This window comes from Aythya fuligula, chromosome 13 (genome assembly GCF_009819795.1).
Source record: "Aythya fuligula isolate bAytFul2 chromosome 13, bAytFul2.pri, whole genome shotgun sequence".
Lineage (NCBI taxonomy): Eukaryota > Metazoa > Chordata > Aves > Anseriformes > Anatidae > Aythya > Aythya fuligula.
Window position 1 is genome coordinate 12,750,674 of NC_045571.1, and position 16,707 is coordinate 12,767,380.

A 16,707-nucleotide genomic window follows, 5' to 3' on the forward strand; every position below is an offset into this window, starting at 1 on the left:
TTCCAGACTGCCCATCCCTGCATTGGCAGCAGCCTCAAAGATGGAGATGTCTCCAAAGCGTGTCACACATGGTGCTGATGGGGTTGCAGATGCTGGGGACAAGAGGCATGCTGCTGTATCTGGAATGTGCTGATTTGTTGTGCCCGTGCTCAGGTGCAGCCTAGGCACTCAGAGCCACTGGCCTCCGTGTGACGTCTGTGTCTTGTTAGATCCGCAGAAGCTCCACGAGGAGCAGCATGTCACACTGCAGCCGCCTGGATCAGTTTGAGATCCGAACACTCCTGATGTGCTACCTCTACATTGTGAAGATGATTTCTGAAGGTTGGTGGCTCTTGCTTACTGAGGGTGGTGTACAGGAGGGCAGCCAGAAAGACAAAGAGTCCATCACTGGATGTTTTGGTCTGCAAAGTCAGGTTTTTTATTTAAAAAAAAAAAAAAAAGGCAAAAACAAAATGTAATTTTTTTCCTCTTTCAGATACACTTTTAGCTTACTGGAATAAATTCTCCCCCCAGGAGCTGATCAACGTCCTTGTGCTTCTGGAGTGAGTATTGTGAGGCTACAATTCAAACACTGCACCTTTGTGCTGGCAGCATTGTCAAGGAAGTAGAAATGAGTGCGGCTGCCTCTCAGGGTGCACATGGTCTTGTGCAGCACTAGAGGTGTCTGGCCAGGGTACAATGAGATGATCTTCCTCCCTCTGACAAACAGGTGTCTATGGAGGGAGCAGGGTGAAGTGGCAGTTCCCTGTGCTCAGTGCAGGCTGTGCAGAGGGCGTCCCACCACCCATAGGGCAACCTGGCTCACAGCGCAGCACAGCCTCCCCCTCCTTGCTGGAACAGATGGGTGCGAGACATGGGTGCACCACTGGGTTCAGAAACCAAGGGTGTGAGGTCTAGTAATGCATAAATATAGACCCCAAACCCTCATGCAACAGACATGGCTGGAGTAATTTGAAATGTTTTGATCTTTCCTGATCTGCAGGATCTGTAACATACTTTTTGTTTTTTCTTTCTTTCTTTCTTTCTAGAGTGTGTTTATTTCACTTCAGATATGTGGGGAAGAGAAATATTGCCAGGTACTGTATTCTTCCATCTGGGGCCAGTGTGAGGGGGCCCTCCTCATGCTCCCTGCCACAGCAAAGGCAGGAAGGGAGCGTGCACACCCACGTCAGGCAAACCCAAGCAAGCAGGAAGCCTGCAGGGTCGGGGCTAGGACTCTGCTGAGTGTCATGCAGGGAGCAGAGCACCGTGCAGAGCACCGTGCTCCTTTTAGCACCATGCCCCTTCCTTCCCCTCCAGCTCCTGCATGACACCCCTGGCCCTAGGCACTCCTGGATGCCTGCGCAGGTGTGCAATGTCCCCCACAGTTGGCTGCAGGTGAGACACAAGTCACAGCTTCGTCTCAGCTCCCTGAGCAGCAGCTCTGCTGTCTCATCCGCTCTAAGGCCATTTGTAGCAGGCGGGACCAAGGTAGCCTGGTCAGTCCTGGGGTTGGCTGGGATGAGACACTTTAGCTTGTGGGAGGGAGGCCAGGTGTCCATCCAGGTACCTCGTGTAATCCTGTAGTGGTGTGGCTTCTGGCCTTGTCCCATCCCACAGCCTTCACTTCCCCTTGCAGGGTGCATGACGCCTGGTTATCCAAGCACGTGGCAGCTGATCGGAAATCCCAGACGATGCCAGTGCTCCGCAGCAGAGCTGGTGGGATGCAGGTGCGGCTCCAGCACCTGGGCAGCTTGGACACATCCTTCACACTCAACCACAGTATGTACAGTGGAGTGAGAGGGGATCATGCAGTTTTAGCCTGTTGAAAACTTCATGCAGCCATTTGCTATTTGCTCTTGGTTGCATGGGGATACTTGAACTCTGCAGAATTGCAGTGGTCACCACTCTCTCTTGCAACATTACTAGATTTGAAGGGGAGATATCTGAGCCACTGGGACTTAGGGCTTTTCCCCTTGCCTGTCATGACTCAGCTTCTTGTCTTGGAGTGAGCGCAGGTGATACCTTGGTTTGAGTAGTGAGCCTGGCAGGCAGGAGAGTTACCCTGGTGTGCAGTTCAGCCCTACATAGAGACCTGGGCTGGGATCTGCTCTAAACCTTTCCATGTGGGTATTTTCCATTTCCCTTCTGTGGGTGAAACTTGTACACCTCAGTCTGTGTCTGGCTTTAAAGACGGATTAAGGGGAAATACTGACATTGTTTTTTTTGGTTGGCATCAGGCTGAGGCATTCTCTAAATGGAGCCGGCAAATTTAGCATCTTGCTATGTGCACCTCATCTCACAACACCAGGGAAGTGTAAAGGGAGAACCAATCTATATCAGTATTTACATCTTGTGGGAGCTGGAGTGCTGAATACTGTTTCCTCCTGATTTATTTTTTTTCTGTCCGCAGGTGCAGGCACCTCAGAAGCAGATATTGTGCACCAAGCATTACTGGAGGGCAATATAGCCACTGAAGTGTGCCTGACCGTTCTGGACACCATCTCTTTTTTCACTCAGAGTTTCAAGGTCAGCTTTGAAATCAAAAGTATTGGAGAATAGTGTGCTGTATTTCTGTGTGCTTGTTGCTTTTGTTGACCCATTCTCTTAGAATTTCGGATTGTGAAAGGATTTACAAAAGTAAATCATTTGCAGCTTGTTTATTTTCCAAAACACTAAGTGTTCACAGGCTCAACAAGCCTTATGCACTTATGCAATCTCACAATTTCTTCAAAATTGCAAGACCAGAGAAAATTACGTGGATGTTATACCATGAGCGTAGGCATTACAAAAATAGAATAAGAGGAAATGTACATCATATAGAAAGTAGGGACCAGAGGAAAGGGAAATGAACATGCTCACAATAGTCACTGTTTTCTACCATAAATTGCCTAGAAGTGAGACCCAGATTCTTTGAATTGTCGTACATGGATGTCCCAGTGGAAAAGGCTTTCCACATGTGGTTGCTGGTCCAGATAAGACCAGTGCTGCTGGCAGAAGTCTTCTCCTCCATATAGTGATTCACACTCCTGGCAGTTCTTGCCACCCACAGGAATCAAAGCCTTTGTGACGGAGAGAACCCTAGGCTGGGAAGAAAATACTGAAAAACTGTTCCAGAAAAGCTCTTCTTGAAGTGTGGTTGGAGGAATCCTGCCAATTGCAATGTGTCTTTCATAATGTCGCAAGAACAACTCTGTATTTCAGAGTAAGCACAATGAAGACTTCATTTTTAGATGTATTGAAAAACATGAAGACAAAGCGTATCCTCTGCTTCTGTTATGGAGCAAAAAGACCATCCTGGGGCATACATTAAATTACTCCATAATAGTTTTGCAATAGCAGAAGAATTTAGATGCAAGAGTTAAACCTTGCTTGAATTTCACAGTTGCCTCTTTTTTAATATAGCTGAACCACAAAACAATGTGATTTTCAAACCACAGGATAGACTGGATTCCCTTCCGCTTTAATGGGCTTCTGCTTTGCTTTTATGGTTATATGGTGTTACCACACAGAAGTGTGCAGTAAAAGTGCTGATGCTGTTCTTAATGACAATATAAATAATTTCAGTTTAAAATAATGGATTCTAAACTTGCTCTGCTATAAGATGTGTATAGGATGTCAAAGACAAATCCAAACCAGACAAAAGGTCAATTGGGCTGACAATCATACAGGGGACTGTTGATCTATCGATATGGAGCATCTGCATTCCTGCTGGGTGGCCACAATGTGCCAGGCTTCCTGCACAGTGGCTGCAAGGGTGGCAGAGACATAGGCAAGATAACTTTGACATGAAACTATATTAATCCTCTCTAGGTAATTCTGTTTTGCCATCTGTCTACAGGGGAGGAGGGAAAAGGGAGATGGGTTCTCCAGAAGGTGCAATTAGTCAAAACTCTGCAAAAGACAAGGGAAGTGATTTACTGATTTACTGCAGCAATAAAACACTTGTTGAGACTCATACAATGAAATGGAAAAAGAGTGTAACTGTTATGGTGGTAGCAGCCTGTTTTATTTAAAATATCTCTAGACCATTGATGAACGTTGCACAGAACATTGTCCAAAACCTAAAAGAGTTAGGTTTTGGAATTAGTGATGCAATAATAATAAAATGTATTGTTTTATTCTCTGCTATTAAAATAGCATCTGACCAAACACTGTAAGTTTGTACTGATTGTCACAGTTTCTGGTTATATTTTTACTAAAGGCTCTGCTCCTTCTCTGGCTTAAGAATTGGTGTGATTAATTATGCAAAATTATCTATTTCATTTTCAGCTTCAGGCACAACCTTGCTGCAAAGTAAATTCTCTTCTTGCTTTCCAGACCCAACTTTTAAGCAACGATGGTCATAATCCACTCATGAAGAAGGTTTTTGATATTCACCTTGCTTTTCTCAAAAATGGGCAGTCAGAAGCAGCTCTTAAGCATGTGTTTGCCTCTCTGAGAGCTTTTATTAGCAAGGTATGTAATGCTTAACTTAAAGGTGCAGGAGAATTTGCCTAGACATGACAGAATATAAAGCAATATTTAAGTTAACTTTAAAAAGTTTAACTCCTGTTAAACTGCTATTTTGTGCAGTTTGAAGATAAGATTTAGAAAATAGCTTCTTAACCAGGGCATGTCTTTAAAACAGTTATTACAGCCATTATTATTTGCTGTATACCAGGAAACAAAATGAGAAATCACAAGGAATTCCTTCATGAGCCTGGGTCGCACAACTGCTATTAAGGATTAGTATCCTTTCTACCCAAAGCTGATGCTTCTCGACTCTTTTTTCCCCAAACTGCCAATATTGCTAACAGTATTATTGCTTGAATAGTACTTGCACTGAGGACCTGCTCATCCTCTAGCCTTGGGCTGCATTTAACAGAGGCTAGCACCTGCTGAACCTCTTCCTACACTTTTCTGAGCTATGAGGTTGTTTAATCCCCTGAGCTCATGCAGTGACAAAGCCACAGCTAACCACACAAGAACAGTGACTGATGCTATTGCTGACATTTCCTTTCACGTGTATCAAAATTTGCCACTTCTCATAAGTACATTTTTGATACCAGATGTACACACAAACTCCGCTGCTTCCAAGCTGCACAGTTATAATAAATTCAAAATGAATTAAAAGCTCTCAAATCACTTGAATGCAACACTTCATTAATGAGGTAAATTCATACAGCTTCAGATTGCAGCCAGGCAGCACAGCATGTGATTGATATGCAGAAAAGTATTGTTTCCAAAGGAGGTCTTGCATGAGTCACTGAACAAAGTCTGATGAAAGAGACTGCTAAAACTGTTTTTCAAAGGTGGTAAAAAATCTGTACTATGATTATTTTACTATAACTACACATAAAAGCTAAAAGCTAATATGAGTATGTCTAGGGCTGATTTTAGGTTTGTTCTGACCAGACATGTGAAAAGCAGAAAATGCAGAAGTCTCACTAGCTACCTATCTGGCTCCAGACAGCATGGTTTCCTACGTGATGTTTTCTCCATTGGGCTTCTTAAAGCCTGCCAAATTGGCAACTGTCACCAGCAGGAATCACTTAGTTTTTCTACAGGGTCTAATATATGTTTATTGTTTTACCTTTCCCAGTATCTTTCAAGTTTTCTGCTTGACTGTGATCTGCTTATCTTTGAAATACATCCTGTTGTAGAGCTACATAGACCCCACATGAACGTAGTCTCTCTGCACCTCTGTCCCCCTTATTAGCTGAAAGTTTGTATAGATGAAAGTATTGTTTCTTGCCTGTAGCAAAGAAGAGACCTTCCTTGCCTCCTTGGCAAATTTTCTGTGTTTGTTCAAATGCAAAGCCAAAGCTGCACACCTGTTCAACTTGATCTCACCATCAGCCTTCAAAACCTGGAGCCCTTCAGGGGTTACACACTCATTGTACGAAATGCTGATTGCAGCAATGAAGGCTGCATTCCAGGCAGCTGCGAGGACAGGCATTCGGGTGGTTTTCTTGGATTTCTGCCATCCTGAATCCACACTGAATTTGGCATTATGAGTCTTTGGAGATTTGAAAAATTGCTTTCAGTTAATTTCTCACATTTCCCCTATGACAGGACACGGTGTTGCTTCTGTAAAAGCAAGATATGAGCCCAGCAGATGGTATCTATAAGGAAGTGATTTCTTTGCCAACTCCTTAACCACATGGGTCCTAAACTTCCTTTTAAGTCCTCTGAAAGGCTTTTCTAAGATCCGAAGCAACAATAAAATAGATGGGGCATCACTGCGTTTCACAACAAGTGCAAGGATGGCATGTTTTTCTGCAAGTTTGTTTTGAAATACGAAAGTTGAGCTGTTTTGTTTTGAGTTGCATATCATTGTTAGCTATAAAAGTGTTAATTTCAAGAAAACCAAAAGTGAATTATACCTCTGACGCAGCTAGAAGAGACCGTTTGTCAGTTTTATGGCCTTCTGCAGCTAATAATTAAAATGAAAAGCCCCCCCCTTTTATCTAGTGTCACAGCAAATAGTTGTTGGAGGGAAAACCTCCTGAGAGTTATTTCACTTCCCAAAATCTGTCTTAAAACACCCTTATTTCTTCATTAAACCTGGTTATTTCATAGGCAAGAGATTCAGAATAGAAATGTCGCAAGAAAGTAAGGAACAAAGGAGGCTTATAATTGTTTGCATATTTGGTTTTGGTTTTGAAAATGAATGCTGCTTGCATACATGTGAGCCAGGAATTTGGAAAGGGAGATTTGTCTGCTTTACCGGCTGGGAAGAAGCAATAATAGCTAGAATATTCCTGTTTAATATCCCAGGTTTTCTTAAAATCTAAACCTCTTTTTAGAGCATCAGGTAGATGAATACGTATGTATATGCTTGGGAATGGTCTTTAAATTGTTATGAAGAAAAAGATGCACAGAGTAGAAGGCTGAGATAATTTGCCTGCGTTAAAGAGACAAGTGGATGTGAGAGTGAATGAAACCCCATGTAGCTGCCAGCTCCATGCCTCTCTGTCCCTTGGTGCATTCGTACTATCAGGGCCTGTTAGAGGCATCGCCAATCCCAGGCCCTGCAGTATGAAGGTAGCAGAGCTTTGCTCCTTTCCTGCAACAGCTGATTGCATCTGACCATGTTAAGCCTTTCCTTCCCCATTAGTGCAATTTCACAGCATCAGGCTGTGATTTGTCCAAACTGATGCCCACAACTTTGACAGGCAGGAAGGAGCATAAAGCTTTCTGCCCCACTTTACTGTGCCAAGGCTGGTCTGGAGCCTCTCACTGTGCTGACTCCTGCTCCAGCCCTTCATATTAGGACTGGTCCAGAAACACATTGCTCCAGAGCACACGGGGTCATGGCCATGTGCAATGTTTCTCAGCATTTCTCAGCTTGTGTTCTCCTGCCAGCTGGAGAGCCGCAGTCAGCACCTGGTCCAAGCTGCAGCAGGCATCAACCCTTGGCTCTGCAGCCCTGGCACCACATGTGATTGCATCTGCTTGGGATCATTCTCCAGGAGGGAGGTGCTCAGGGATGCGGACTGGCTATGTGCAGGTCACAGCTTTTCCTCCTGGAGCTGGTGCACAGTGGAGAAGAGCACACAGGGAGAGATTTGGGGCTTGTTGTCCAGATTTTCAGGCAAAGTTTTCTCCCTAGCACTGAGTTGGAAATATTCACTAAATCTCTGCAGGCAAGCAGTGATGCATGCCAAGAGCCAGTGCCAGACATATTTTCTTGGTTGCCCCTGTGCTGCCCATGCATGCCCAAACTGACATCACTGTGGCCATCTCTGTGCTAATCCCAATTACTAGTGTGATCCTATCTCACTATGGGAGGATTGCATTACAACAGGCAGCGGTTACTTAATAGCTCCTTTCCCAAGTGTACACGTGACCCTCTTGGCCCTGTTTTACTATGATACTCATTTGCTTCTTTTCTCCCATTTTTTTTCCTGAAAATACTGCAAGAGGCAGAGAACATCAAATAGTTGGGCAATATTTTCATGCTGCCTTGTAACCTATGTGGCTCAGTGTAATCCTAATGCTGTAGTCTTCCTAGATGCAGCTCCTAGATTCCTGCTTTAAAACTTGCCCACCAGCATGCCGTGGTGGTGGCCACAGCAGTACCTACAATCTTTTCTGAGTCATATATATTTAATGTAAGGAATAGAGTGCCAAGGTAACATCGCCAACCTCTGACTTGGAGGATGTGAGTGAATACTCTGACAGCGTTTACTGTCATTTCCCTTGGGGAGGTGGTAGGACAGAGAGAGGTGACTCACAGACCATGCCCCCTCAGTACCACTGTGTCTTGAATGGACTGAGCAAATCCTCTCCCTCAAATAGACAGAAAACAGGGTTACCTCTTTTTGCCAGGAAGTTCCCTAGGGCTTGGTCCCTGGCAGAGGGATCAAAGTGCTGCTGCATGATGCCTGAACAGCCTCCGCTCACACCAGGACGCACCCCTCTCCAGCCAAGTCCCTGTGGAGGCGGCTGCGTGCCAGCACAAAACCTTGCCTTGTTCTGCTTCTCTGCACCCAGCCCATTGTGGCAGGGGTGGAAGGAAGCAGTGTGCAGTCCCACCTCACAGCCTGCCACCACTCTGACCAAGGACGGATGGATGCCTGCTGGCATCCCTGCTCCAGCAAGCCCTGCATGGAGGCTGCTGCCAATCGGGCCAATGCACTGCTGCAGCTGTCTGCTTTTCAGGCATGGCTGAGCTCGCCCCCGCAGACATGCGCTGAAATAGGTGTTTGCTAAGGTGACAGACGTGCTGTGGCAGTGCAGGCTGCTGCTCTTCCCTTTCTGCTTTTCTTCACCCTGCTGCAAATCCCCAAGCCCTGTTTCTAACCAAAGTAGCTCACACTGTGGTTTGGCTTTGTCCTGCTGCTTCCTGGGGCTGGCTCAGTTTGTGGGGTCACTGCGTATTTTAGGTACTCAGGGACAAGCGTGTCCCTTACTTGCTTTCCTGAATTCCTGAGGACAATTGTGAGATTTTTTTCTGGGACTTGTAGAAGTAGCTGTGCAAGCATCACAGGTCATGTTTCCCAGCACGGTTGGACTTGTGGTCAAGCTCCAGCAGGTTTTCTGATACGTCACACAGCAGCCTTTGGCGGGAATGTCCGTGGGACCTCTTTCTGCCCTGCTGCTGGGGTTTATGGCTTTTGCAAAAGCATGAGACAGGATGTCCAATATGATGAGAATTTTCACTGACCAAAAATTGTTGGGGGTAGGGATAGATGGACATACACAAGCACATCCCAAAAAAGTGTGACAGCTAAGGTCACGTTGCTTTAGGAAATGTGGTTAAAAATAGATCCTGATTTCATTCCCACAAATACTTTTGAGCATGAAGCTTTAGCAGAATTTTTATTTAGGCTGTCCAGGCTGGAGCCCCCTATGTTGCCCCATGCCCGTGCCCATCTGAGCTCTGTAGGTATTATTTTGTGGAGTATGTTCTAATATTTGCATACCTTTTGTGAAGTTTCCCTCAGCGTTTTTCAAGGGAAGGGTGAACATGTGCGCTGCCCTCTGCTATGAGATCCTGAAGTGTTGCACTTCAAAGGTGGCCTCCACAAGGAATGAAGCCTCCGCTCTTCTGTATCTGCTGATGAGAAATAACTTTGAGTTCACCAAAAGAAGAACATTCCTGAGAACACATCTTCAGGTCAGTTACTGGGGAAAAGGGAGGGATCGGGACGCCTCAGATTTAATGAACAGATATATTGATATAGCTGTGTTATCACATGTCTGCAGAGGAATTGTTGTGTATTTCAAAAAAAAAAAGAGCAAATCTTGCCAATCTTTTATATGGACAAAATGCCTCTTGATTTCCAGGCTTTAACTAATCCCTGTTTTCAGTGATTGGCCTAGGGCCCATTGGGTGAAATACACTGCCATTAAGCACTCCAAGTTGTTGATTTTTTGGAATTGAAACTACAAGACACATCTCTGCCTTGGGTGCTGACTGGCATGGGGTGTGAGGTATGGCAAGAAGAGCCACCTTTAGTGCAGGAGGGATTTTTCTGGAGCTGCTTTTGAAGCATTGCTTTTTTAAAGTAAATTTAAATACCCAGAGGGGCAGATGAACACCCACTGGGTCGTAATAAGTCAGGTAAGAAGGTAACCAATGTACTAATTTCTGCATCAGGATTTGTGTTATGTTTGTTATCTTGTTAATTCTGTGAATTTGCCGTTCAGCAAAGCAGCTTGGTCCTCTGGGGACTGTTTGTCCATGGGAGATCAGACAGTAAAGCCACAACAAATGTTGCTTACACTGTGGGAAAGATATGTTTTTGTATAAGCTTTTTATGTAACTGTGACAATAAATCTTTTCTATTAGGGCTCGTTTAAATAAAGCCCCTATGCTGTCCCAACAGATAATAATTGCAGTGAGCCAGTTAATAGCAGATGTGGCACTCAGCGGTGGGACGAGGTTTCAGGACTCCTTGCTCATCATTAACAACTTTGCAAACAGTGACAGGCCTATGAAGGTAGGTTGGAGAAGATAAATCACATGTGCTATCAGCCATTAATGCAAGATGGGGTATGTATGCACTAAAAGAAAGTGCATGCTCATGTTTAAGGGTAAGCCTAATGATTCTAACTGTATGATTTATAAGCACATGCTGGCCTGGTTGCTCAGTAAACAAGAATTATAGCAACAGCAGTAGGGCCAGCTGTACCATGCGTCACGTTCCACTGTGATGCCTAACGGCAAGAAGAGAGAGCACAGTAATTCAGGTTACACTTCACATAGGGTGCTCCTTTCAAGGGCTTCCAAAGAGCTTTCTAAGAACATCCAGCTTTGAGAGGAATGACAAGGGAGGCTTGTTACCTAAAGGAAATAATTATCAGGAATTAAAATTAATTAACTGATTGTCAGTAATATTATGAAAGTCCTCTTTTGTAAAGATTAATGGTTTTATTTCTTTGGAAAATAACAGTCTCTCTTTGCATTAGAATGAACAGCTTCTACCTAACCCATTGAGCAATATATCATCACTACAACTTGCTTCATTGTGCATGGTGTAGCTGTCAGTGTAGGACTGAGAAAAATGGAAAAGAAGACTTTTACAATTCTATGGCCATCCTATGACCTAAAGGCAGAATGAGAACCTCAGTTGGGTGTTGAATTGTGATATAGCAAAGTTATAGTTAGGATGTACCTGACAAAAACTTCAGCTCTCTTCTGCACACATACATGTATGTTTACAAGCTTTTCACTGATCCAAATTTTGCTGATCTTATTTTATATCATGAGAACATCATTATATCTAGTTTACATACATAAATAAGTATAAGACAGATCTCCCAGTACAAGAGAGATTCTATTATGGTGGAGAGAATGCCGTACACAGGTCCAGACATAGCACAAGGAGAGATAATAACCAGGTTCAATACAGAAAAGAGAAAGATGAGGAAGCTTCTAACTGCTACTTTTTACTACCAAAAAGGGAGGTTATAGAGATGAGGAAGTCAGGCTTTTCTCAAAGGGGCAGGATGGAAGGCAATGAACACAAGTTGCTACAAGGGAAATTCCAACTTTACATAAAGAAAAATTTGTTTTCCAAGATAGTGGGGCAGGGTCCAGAAAAGAGGTCAGATTTCTGTCCTTGGGGATTATCAAAACTTGGCTGGACAAGTCTTGCTCTAACTCAGTGCTGATCCTCCTCAGAGTAGACGATCAGACTTAAGCATGTGTTTTTTTCTCTAATACATTCCAGTGGTGGGAAGCTCTACAAATGCCTTTGGTGTTTTAGGAATTACAGAGTGAGCACATCAGATACTAACAAGCCAGATGTTGATTGAAGAGAAAAATGCTTCAGGAGTAGTTTACGGTTCCATTCTGTGGCATTCATGTGCAAGGAGCACCTCTGTCTCACCCTCACACCCGCTCCTCAGGATGCAGAAGTACCTGCTGCACTTCAGCACAGGAATATCTAGCCTGACATCCTGTGCACAACCAGGAAAGATTTCCCTGCGCATGCTCAGATTGAAATATCTCTAATTGAGTATGAAATATTGTTTACTGTATAAACTGTGAGTTCAGTAGGTAAAAGCTACAGTCAGGACTATCCCCTATACTTTGTTTTTTCAGACTGACAGCAAGTGGAGTTCGGGCTTAAAGAGTACCAATGGTCTTTGACAAAGCCTAGAACACCTTTTGTTTCTGTGTTTGCTTCTAATTAAATTTGTTTTGTATCAGGCAACTGCTTTTCCTTCTGAAGTCAAAGATCTGACAAAGAGAATCCGTACAGTGCTTATGGCTACTGCCCAAATGAAAGAACATGAAAAAGATCCAGAAATGTTGATAGATCTACAGTACAGTTTAGCTAAATCTTATGCAAGCACCCCAGAGCTCCGGAAAACATGGCTGGACAGTATGGCAAAGATACATGTGAAAAATGGAGACTTTTCAGAGGTAATTTACATAATTAAAAACAATGTGCCTAACAAGACAGATGTTCAGATGACATTTTAATTTTCCCTTTATACTTTGCAGGCAGCCATGTGTTATGTTCATGTAGCAGCCCTTGTTGCAGAGTTTCTGCACAGAAAAAGTAAGTGTTTACTGTTTAAGAGGCATAAGACAATGCCTCTTAATGATGCATTGTGAATGATTATTTGGTAAATTATTATTTATTGATCTCTTCTGAACATGCTAAAGAGGAAAAAAAAATGCAGTGTGACATGATGAAGGTAGAAGAAGGTGAGTATTTTTGAAGAAAATAATGTAAGTGTTCAAACACAGGCATCTACTAGACTGTCCAGGTCTTCTTAGACAGTTATGTTGGCACCTTGCTGAGAAAAATAAGAACTGACACATCATGTCTCTGTTTAAATGTTTAGATGTGTTTCACATTAGGAAATGTGCTCACAGGGGAAGCCCATTTTACAAACAGGCTGTATGTATGTTCATCAGAAGTATCACTATAGGCAACTGGAGAAAACTAGTGAAAACTACATAGAAGCAGTCAAAATTCACCCAAAAAAAAAATGAAGCTATAGCCTAACTATACAAATATATAAAGAGCAACTGGAAAAAAGAGAGTGGTGTGGTTTAATGCAAAACAAGAGGCAAGGACAAACTTGTGTATTCTCAAGTAAGAGCATAACCTTTTGCAGGTTTTCTTGTAAAAATCTATTCCACAGTAGATATATTGACCCCATTTCTTGTTTCCATGTAAGGGAGTATTGTTGAAAGAGACTTAACTCTCTACTACTTTTAAAAGTTAAAGCCACACAGAAGTTGACTATGTGCACCGCCTTGGCTGGAAAGGTCTCTGAGTGCTTTGCTCAGGGGGCTTGAAGTTCCAATTCTGTGTGTTGGCTAAATGGAAAAAATCGGCACATGTTTTTTTTTGATATGTATGTAAACTTCATATGGCTGCAGAGGGGAGAGCATTGAAAGTTGAACCATCTGTATTTGTACCCTGGAAGCTGCTGTCCACAACCAGTGGTAAAAAAGAAGAGGAACAAGTCTGAAGGAATATTAAATGATATACCTTGTGTTATCTCTGTCACAGACACTGTTTACATATATGTAGGCTGCAAACAGTTCAATACAGGCTGAACTACTCAAAGCTTCAGGGTGCATAACTATGGTTTCTGCTAGGAGTATACTGCCCTGTTCACTTCCTATCCTGCTCTTCAGCATCCAGTGGTAGCTTTCTCCATGCAACTTCTTTGCAAAAATATACCCTGGTCTGTCCTAATGGGTTGGTCAAAGGTGACTTCCAGATACTACACTGGAAGATCTGTTGTTGGTGTTAGTCACATACTAGGAATGACTCCTTTGGCAAATGGCTGGAGAGATTCTTATGTGTTCAATCCCATGATAGCAAATCAGTAGCAAAAATGGGAGTTGGGTCCCCTGCTGCCTTTAGGACTTTGCTATCAAATGGACTTCTTTGGCCACTGAAGCACGATGCATTTGAGAAAAGTTATTCTATGAATACATTTTCTTTTGTCTGCTACAGAACTCTTCCCCAGTGGATGCACTGCCTTCAGGAAAATCACTCCCAACATTGATGAAGAAGGTGCAATGAAAGAAGATGGTGGGATGATGGATGTACATTACAGTGAGGTGAGGTCCTGTAGTATAGACTACAGAAAATTTGATAAGCTAATAGGATTTAGTGTTAAACCATGCTCATGTGAGCTTTAGCAAATTGTAGTTGTGCACTGTCATCTGTAAGGAAGGCTGTTCCATGGCAATTTCCCAAGAGAACTCTTCGTTGACAGATGTTATGGGTACAATTCAGATAGGTAAATCTGGTGCAAGTTCTTGGTTCCTTTGAAAGGCTTTTCTAGTTCTGAGAGTGAAAAAGCTACACCGCAAACTTTGTCTGCCACGTTATGCAAATTCTAGCCCTTGCCAGCACAGGACAGCGCAGCTTGGTATTTTTGAGGCACAGAGTGTAAGTCAAGCTCTGCTGAGCAAGAGGTCCATTTAGATTCCCCTTGAGTTTGGGCTGTGCTGCAGGACACCATGGTAACAGAACAATCTAGAGATCATAGCAGGGCACTGGGGAAACAGAAAGATCCTCCCGTAAGTTCCAGAGAGTCACGATTACTTCTGCTCCATCCATGTGCAACTGGGTGGGCCACATGGGTGACTGAGGTAGCCCTGCAGCCTAGCTGCTTGACTGTCCATTCATTAAGACTAGGCTTGGGGATCCTTAGCAGCACATCCCATTGCTATTACATGCATGTTCCTTGAACATACCTCTTTGTTATGTACCTCTTTCTTCCAGAACTGTCATCTCCATATCCTCCCAAAGTTTTGGCATTCTCCTAGGGACATAGCTAAATAACCAAGGTATACTTGCTGGCTACTGTGCTGATTGATGAGTTACTAAGAATTAAACTTTTAAAAACTAACTTTTTTTTCCCCTTCACAGTTTAGAACACATTTGGAAAGGCCAGGAGCACAAAGTGTTTGAACTTATGTAACTGTGGCCACTTATACTGGGACCTATTAAAGTATTTGAAGCTCAAATGGTTTATCTTCTCTTTGACTTAACAACAACCATTTGGTTGCTCTTGTAGGAGGTCCTAGTGGAGCTGCTGGAGCAATGTATAGATGGTCTGTGGAAAGCAGAGCGTTACGAAACAATTTCTGAAGTTTCCAAACTGATCATTCCTATTTATGAAAAACGGCGTGAATTTGAGGTACTCATTTTGTAGTAGTTTGTATGTATCAGGTAATTTCATAGATTGCTAGGTTAAAAACAAGACACTTCTGTTTCTCACATTCTGAGTTAATGGATTGTAGTCTGTAAAGCACGCATTGTGCTTCATTGCTGGTCATTAAATGAATGAAAGCAGTGGTCTGGAGGGTAATAAAGCATTCCTAGATGTGGAAGACCATTGCTAGTGAATAATGCCCATCTTCCTTTCCCTAAAATAAAGCTGTCATTCCCATATGCTCATCAAAGCCATAGATTCTTTTTGTCCTTTAATACATAGAGACTTGAGTGTTTTAAGGGTTAAGAAAAGTGTGAACTGTTCAAAGAGAGGACTAGGTCCTCAAGTAATGCAGTGGCTAACAGAGAGGAAGGAAGGAAGCTGTTACTGTCTTGCTACTCCCTAACACCTGCATTGATCTGTGCCCCAGTGAGGCTCAAATGCTGATCAGTGCTTCCCTTTCCCTTCCTCTATCCAGCTACATTAATAAAGCTATTAGAAGTCTTGATCTATTGTTTTCAACATAAAGTTGTTTTTAATCAGAAGAGAATTTCTGAGTAAAATACTGCAAGCTGGTCTACCCTTAAAGGCTTAGTCAGAGAACATGCTGAGACTGTAGGCTGTGTTCTGTTGAAAGACAGTGGTTTTATTGCAGACCACTGTACCTGTCAGACCTGAAGCCAAAATTTGCTTGAGACTGAGGTTTTTTGAAAGAAACTACATGAACTCAACCTCTTTAGAAATTCTGATTTGCATTCTCCAATGGATTGTGATCAAATACTCAGTAGCTTCCAGTGTTAGCTAGAATTTCCTGCTTGTGTAATTCTGCTCTAATGATGTCAAGATTTGTTTTTCAGAAACTTACTCAACTATACAGAACGCTTCATGGAGCATATGCTAAGATATTGGAAGTGATGCACACAAGGAAGAGGCTTCTTGGAACTTTTTTCAGAGTGGCCTTTTATGGACAAGTAAGTATATACACAGGTTTGCCAGCTACCGCTCACCTGGCATCCAGACCCATAAAGCTGCTGCTCGGTCAGGTCTGAAGCTGAAAAACCTACAAGCTCCTCTGGTGCTCCACCAGTGTGTTGTGTCTTTGTGTTTTGGTATTGCACCCTTGAGGTGAGTGTTTGTATCTCTCTCTGGGAGCACTTGATTTATTATAAATTTTATGTTTAAGCTGATGGGATTTTCATAAAGCAACTCAGCAGTAAGAAAATGGCTTAGTGGGTTCAGAAATTTTCCTTTTTTAAAAAAATTATAGTAGTTACAAGTTACACAAATGCAATTTAGCGTGTATAGTATATAACCAGTAATAGTATTCAAGCATAGATTATAAACAGTAATAGTAACAGATATTTTCTTTTGCAGACAAATGCTGCTCCCATCTAAATATTAGTAAAGTAAAAGTTTACCATAGAAGCTGGAGGCAAAATATGTATCAGAGTTGGTTTCATACTTTTAGGGATAGATAGTATTTTTCATTAGCAGGGGTAGTTGGAAAAATGGAGATCTGGGGCTCAGTCTGGAAGAGTGTGATCTTACTGTATCTGATGCAGTCTTCTGAACCCGAAAGTAGTTGCATGGGTTTTT

General features: G+C 42.8%; 1 protein-coding gene across 3 annotated transcripts in view; it reads left to right on the top strand.

The window, feature by feature from the left end:
* The window catches only part of DOCK11 (dedicator of cytokinesis 11), a 78,374-nt gene that overhangs the window by 52,811 nt on the left and 8,856 nt on the right, over positions 1 to 16,707 (top strand). For all 3 annotated transcript variants that reach the window (XM_032196048.1, XM_032196050.1, XM_032196051.1), the window contains exons 35-47: positions 210 to 321; positions 476 to 542; positions 1,029 to 1,076; positions 1,619 to 1,761; positions 2,393 to 2,508; positions 4,300 to 4,437; positions 9,404 to 9,586; positions 10,299 to 10,412; positions 12,128 to 12,343; positions 12,425 to 12,482; positions 13,902 to 14,008; positions 14,974 to 15,096; positions 15,969 to 16,082. In XM_032196048.1, coding sequence (XP_032051939.1) covers positions 210 to 321; positions 476 to 542; positions 1,029 to 1,076; positions 1,619 to 1,761; positions 2,393 to 2,508; positions 4,300 to 4,437; positions 9,404 to 9,586; positions 10,299 to 10,412; positions 12,128 to 12,343; positions 12,425 to 12,482; positions 13,902 to 14,008; positions 14,974 to 15,096; positions 15,969 to 16,082 — 1,539 coding nt within the window. The remainder of the gene's footprint in view (positions 1 to 209; positions 322 to 475; positions 543 to 1,028; positions 1,077 to 1,618; positions 1,762 to 2,392; positions 2,509 to 4,299; positions 4,438 to 9,403; positions 9,587 to 10,298; positions 10,413 to 12,127; positions 12,344 to 12,424; positions 12,483 to 13,901; positions 14,009 to 14,973; positions 15,097 to 15,968; positions 16,083 to 16,707) is intronic.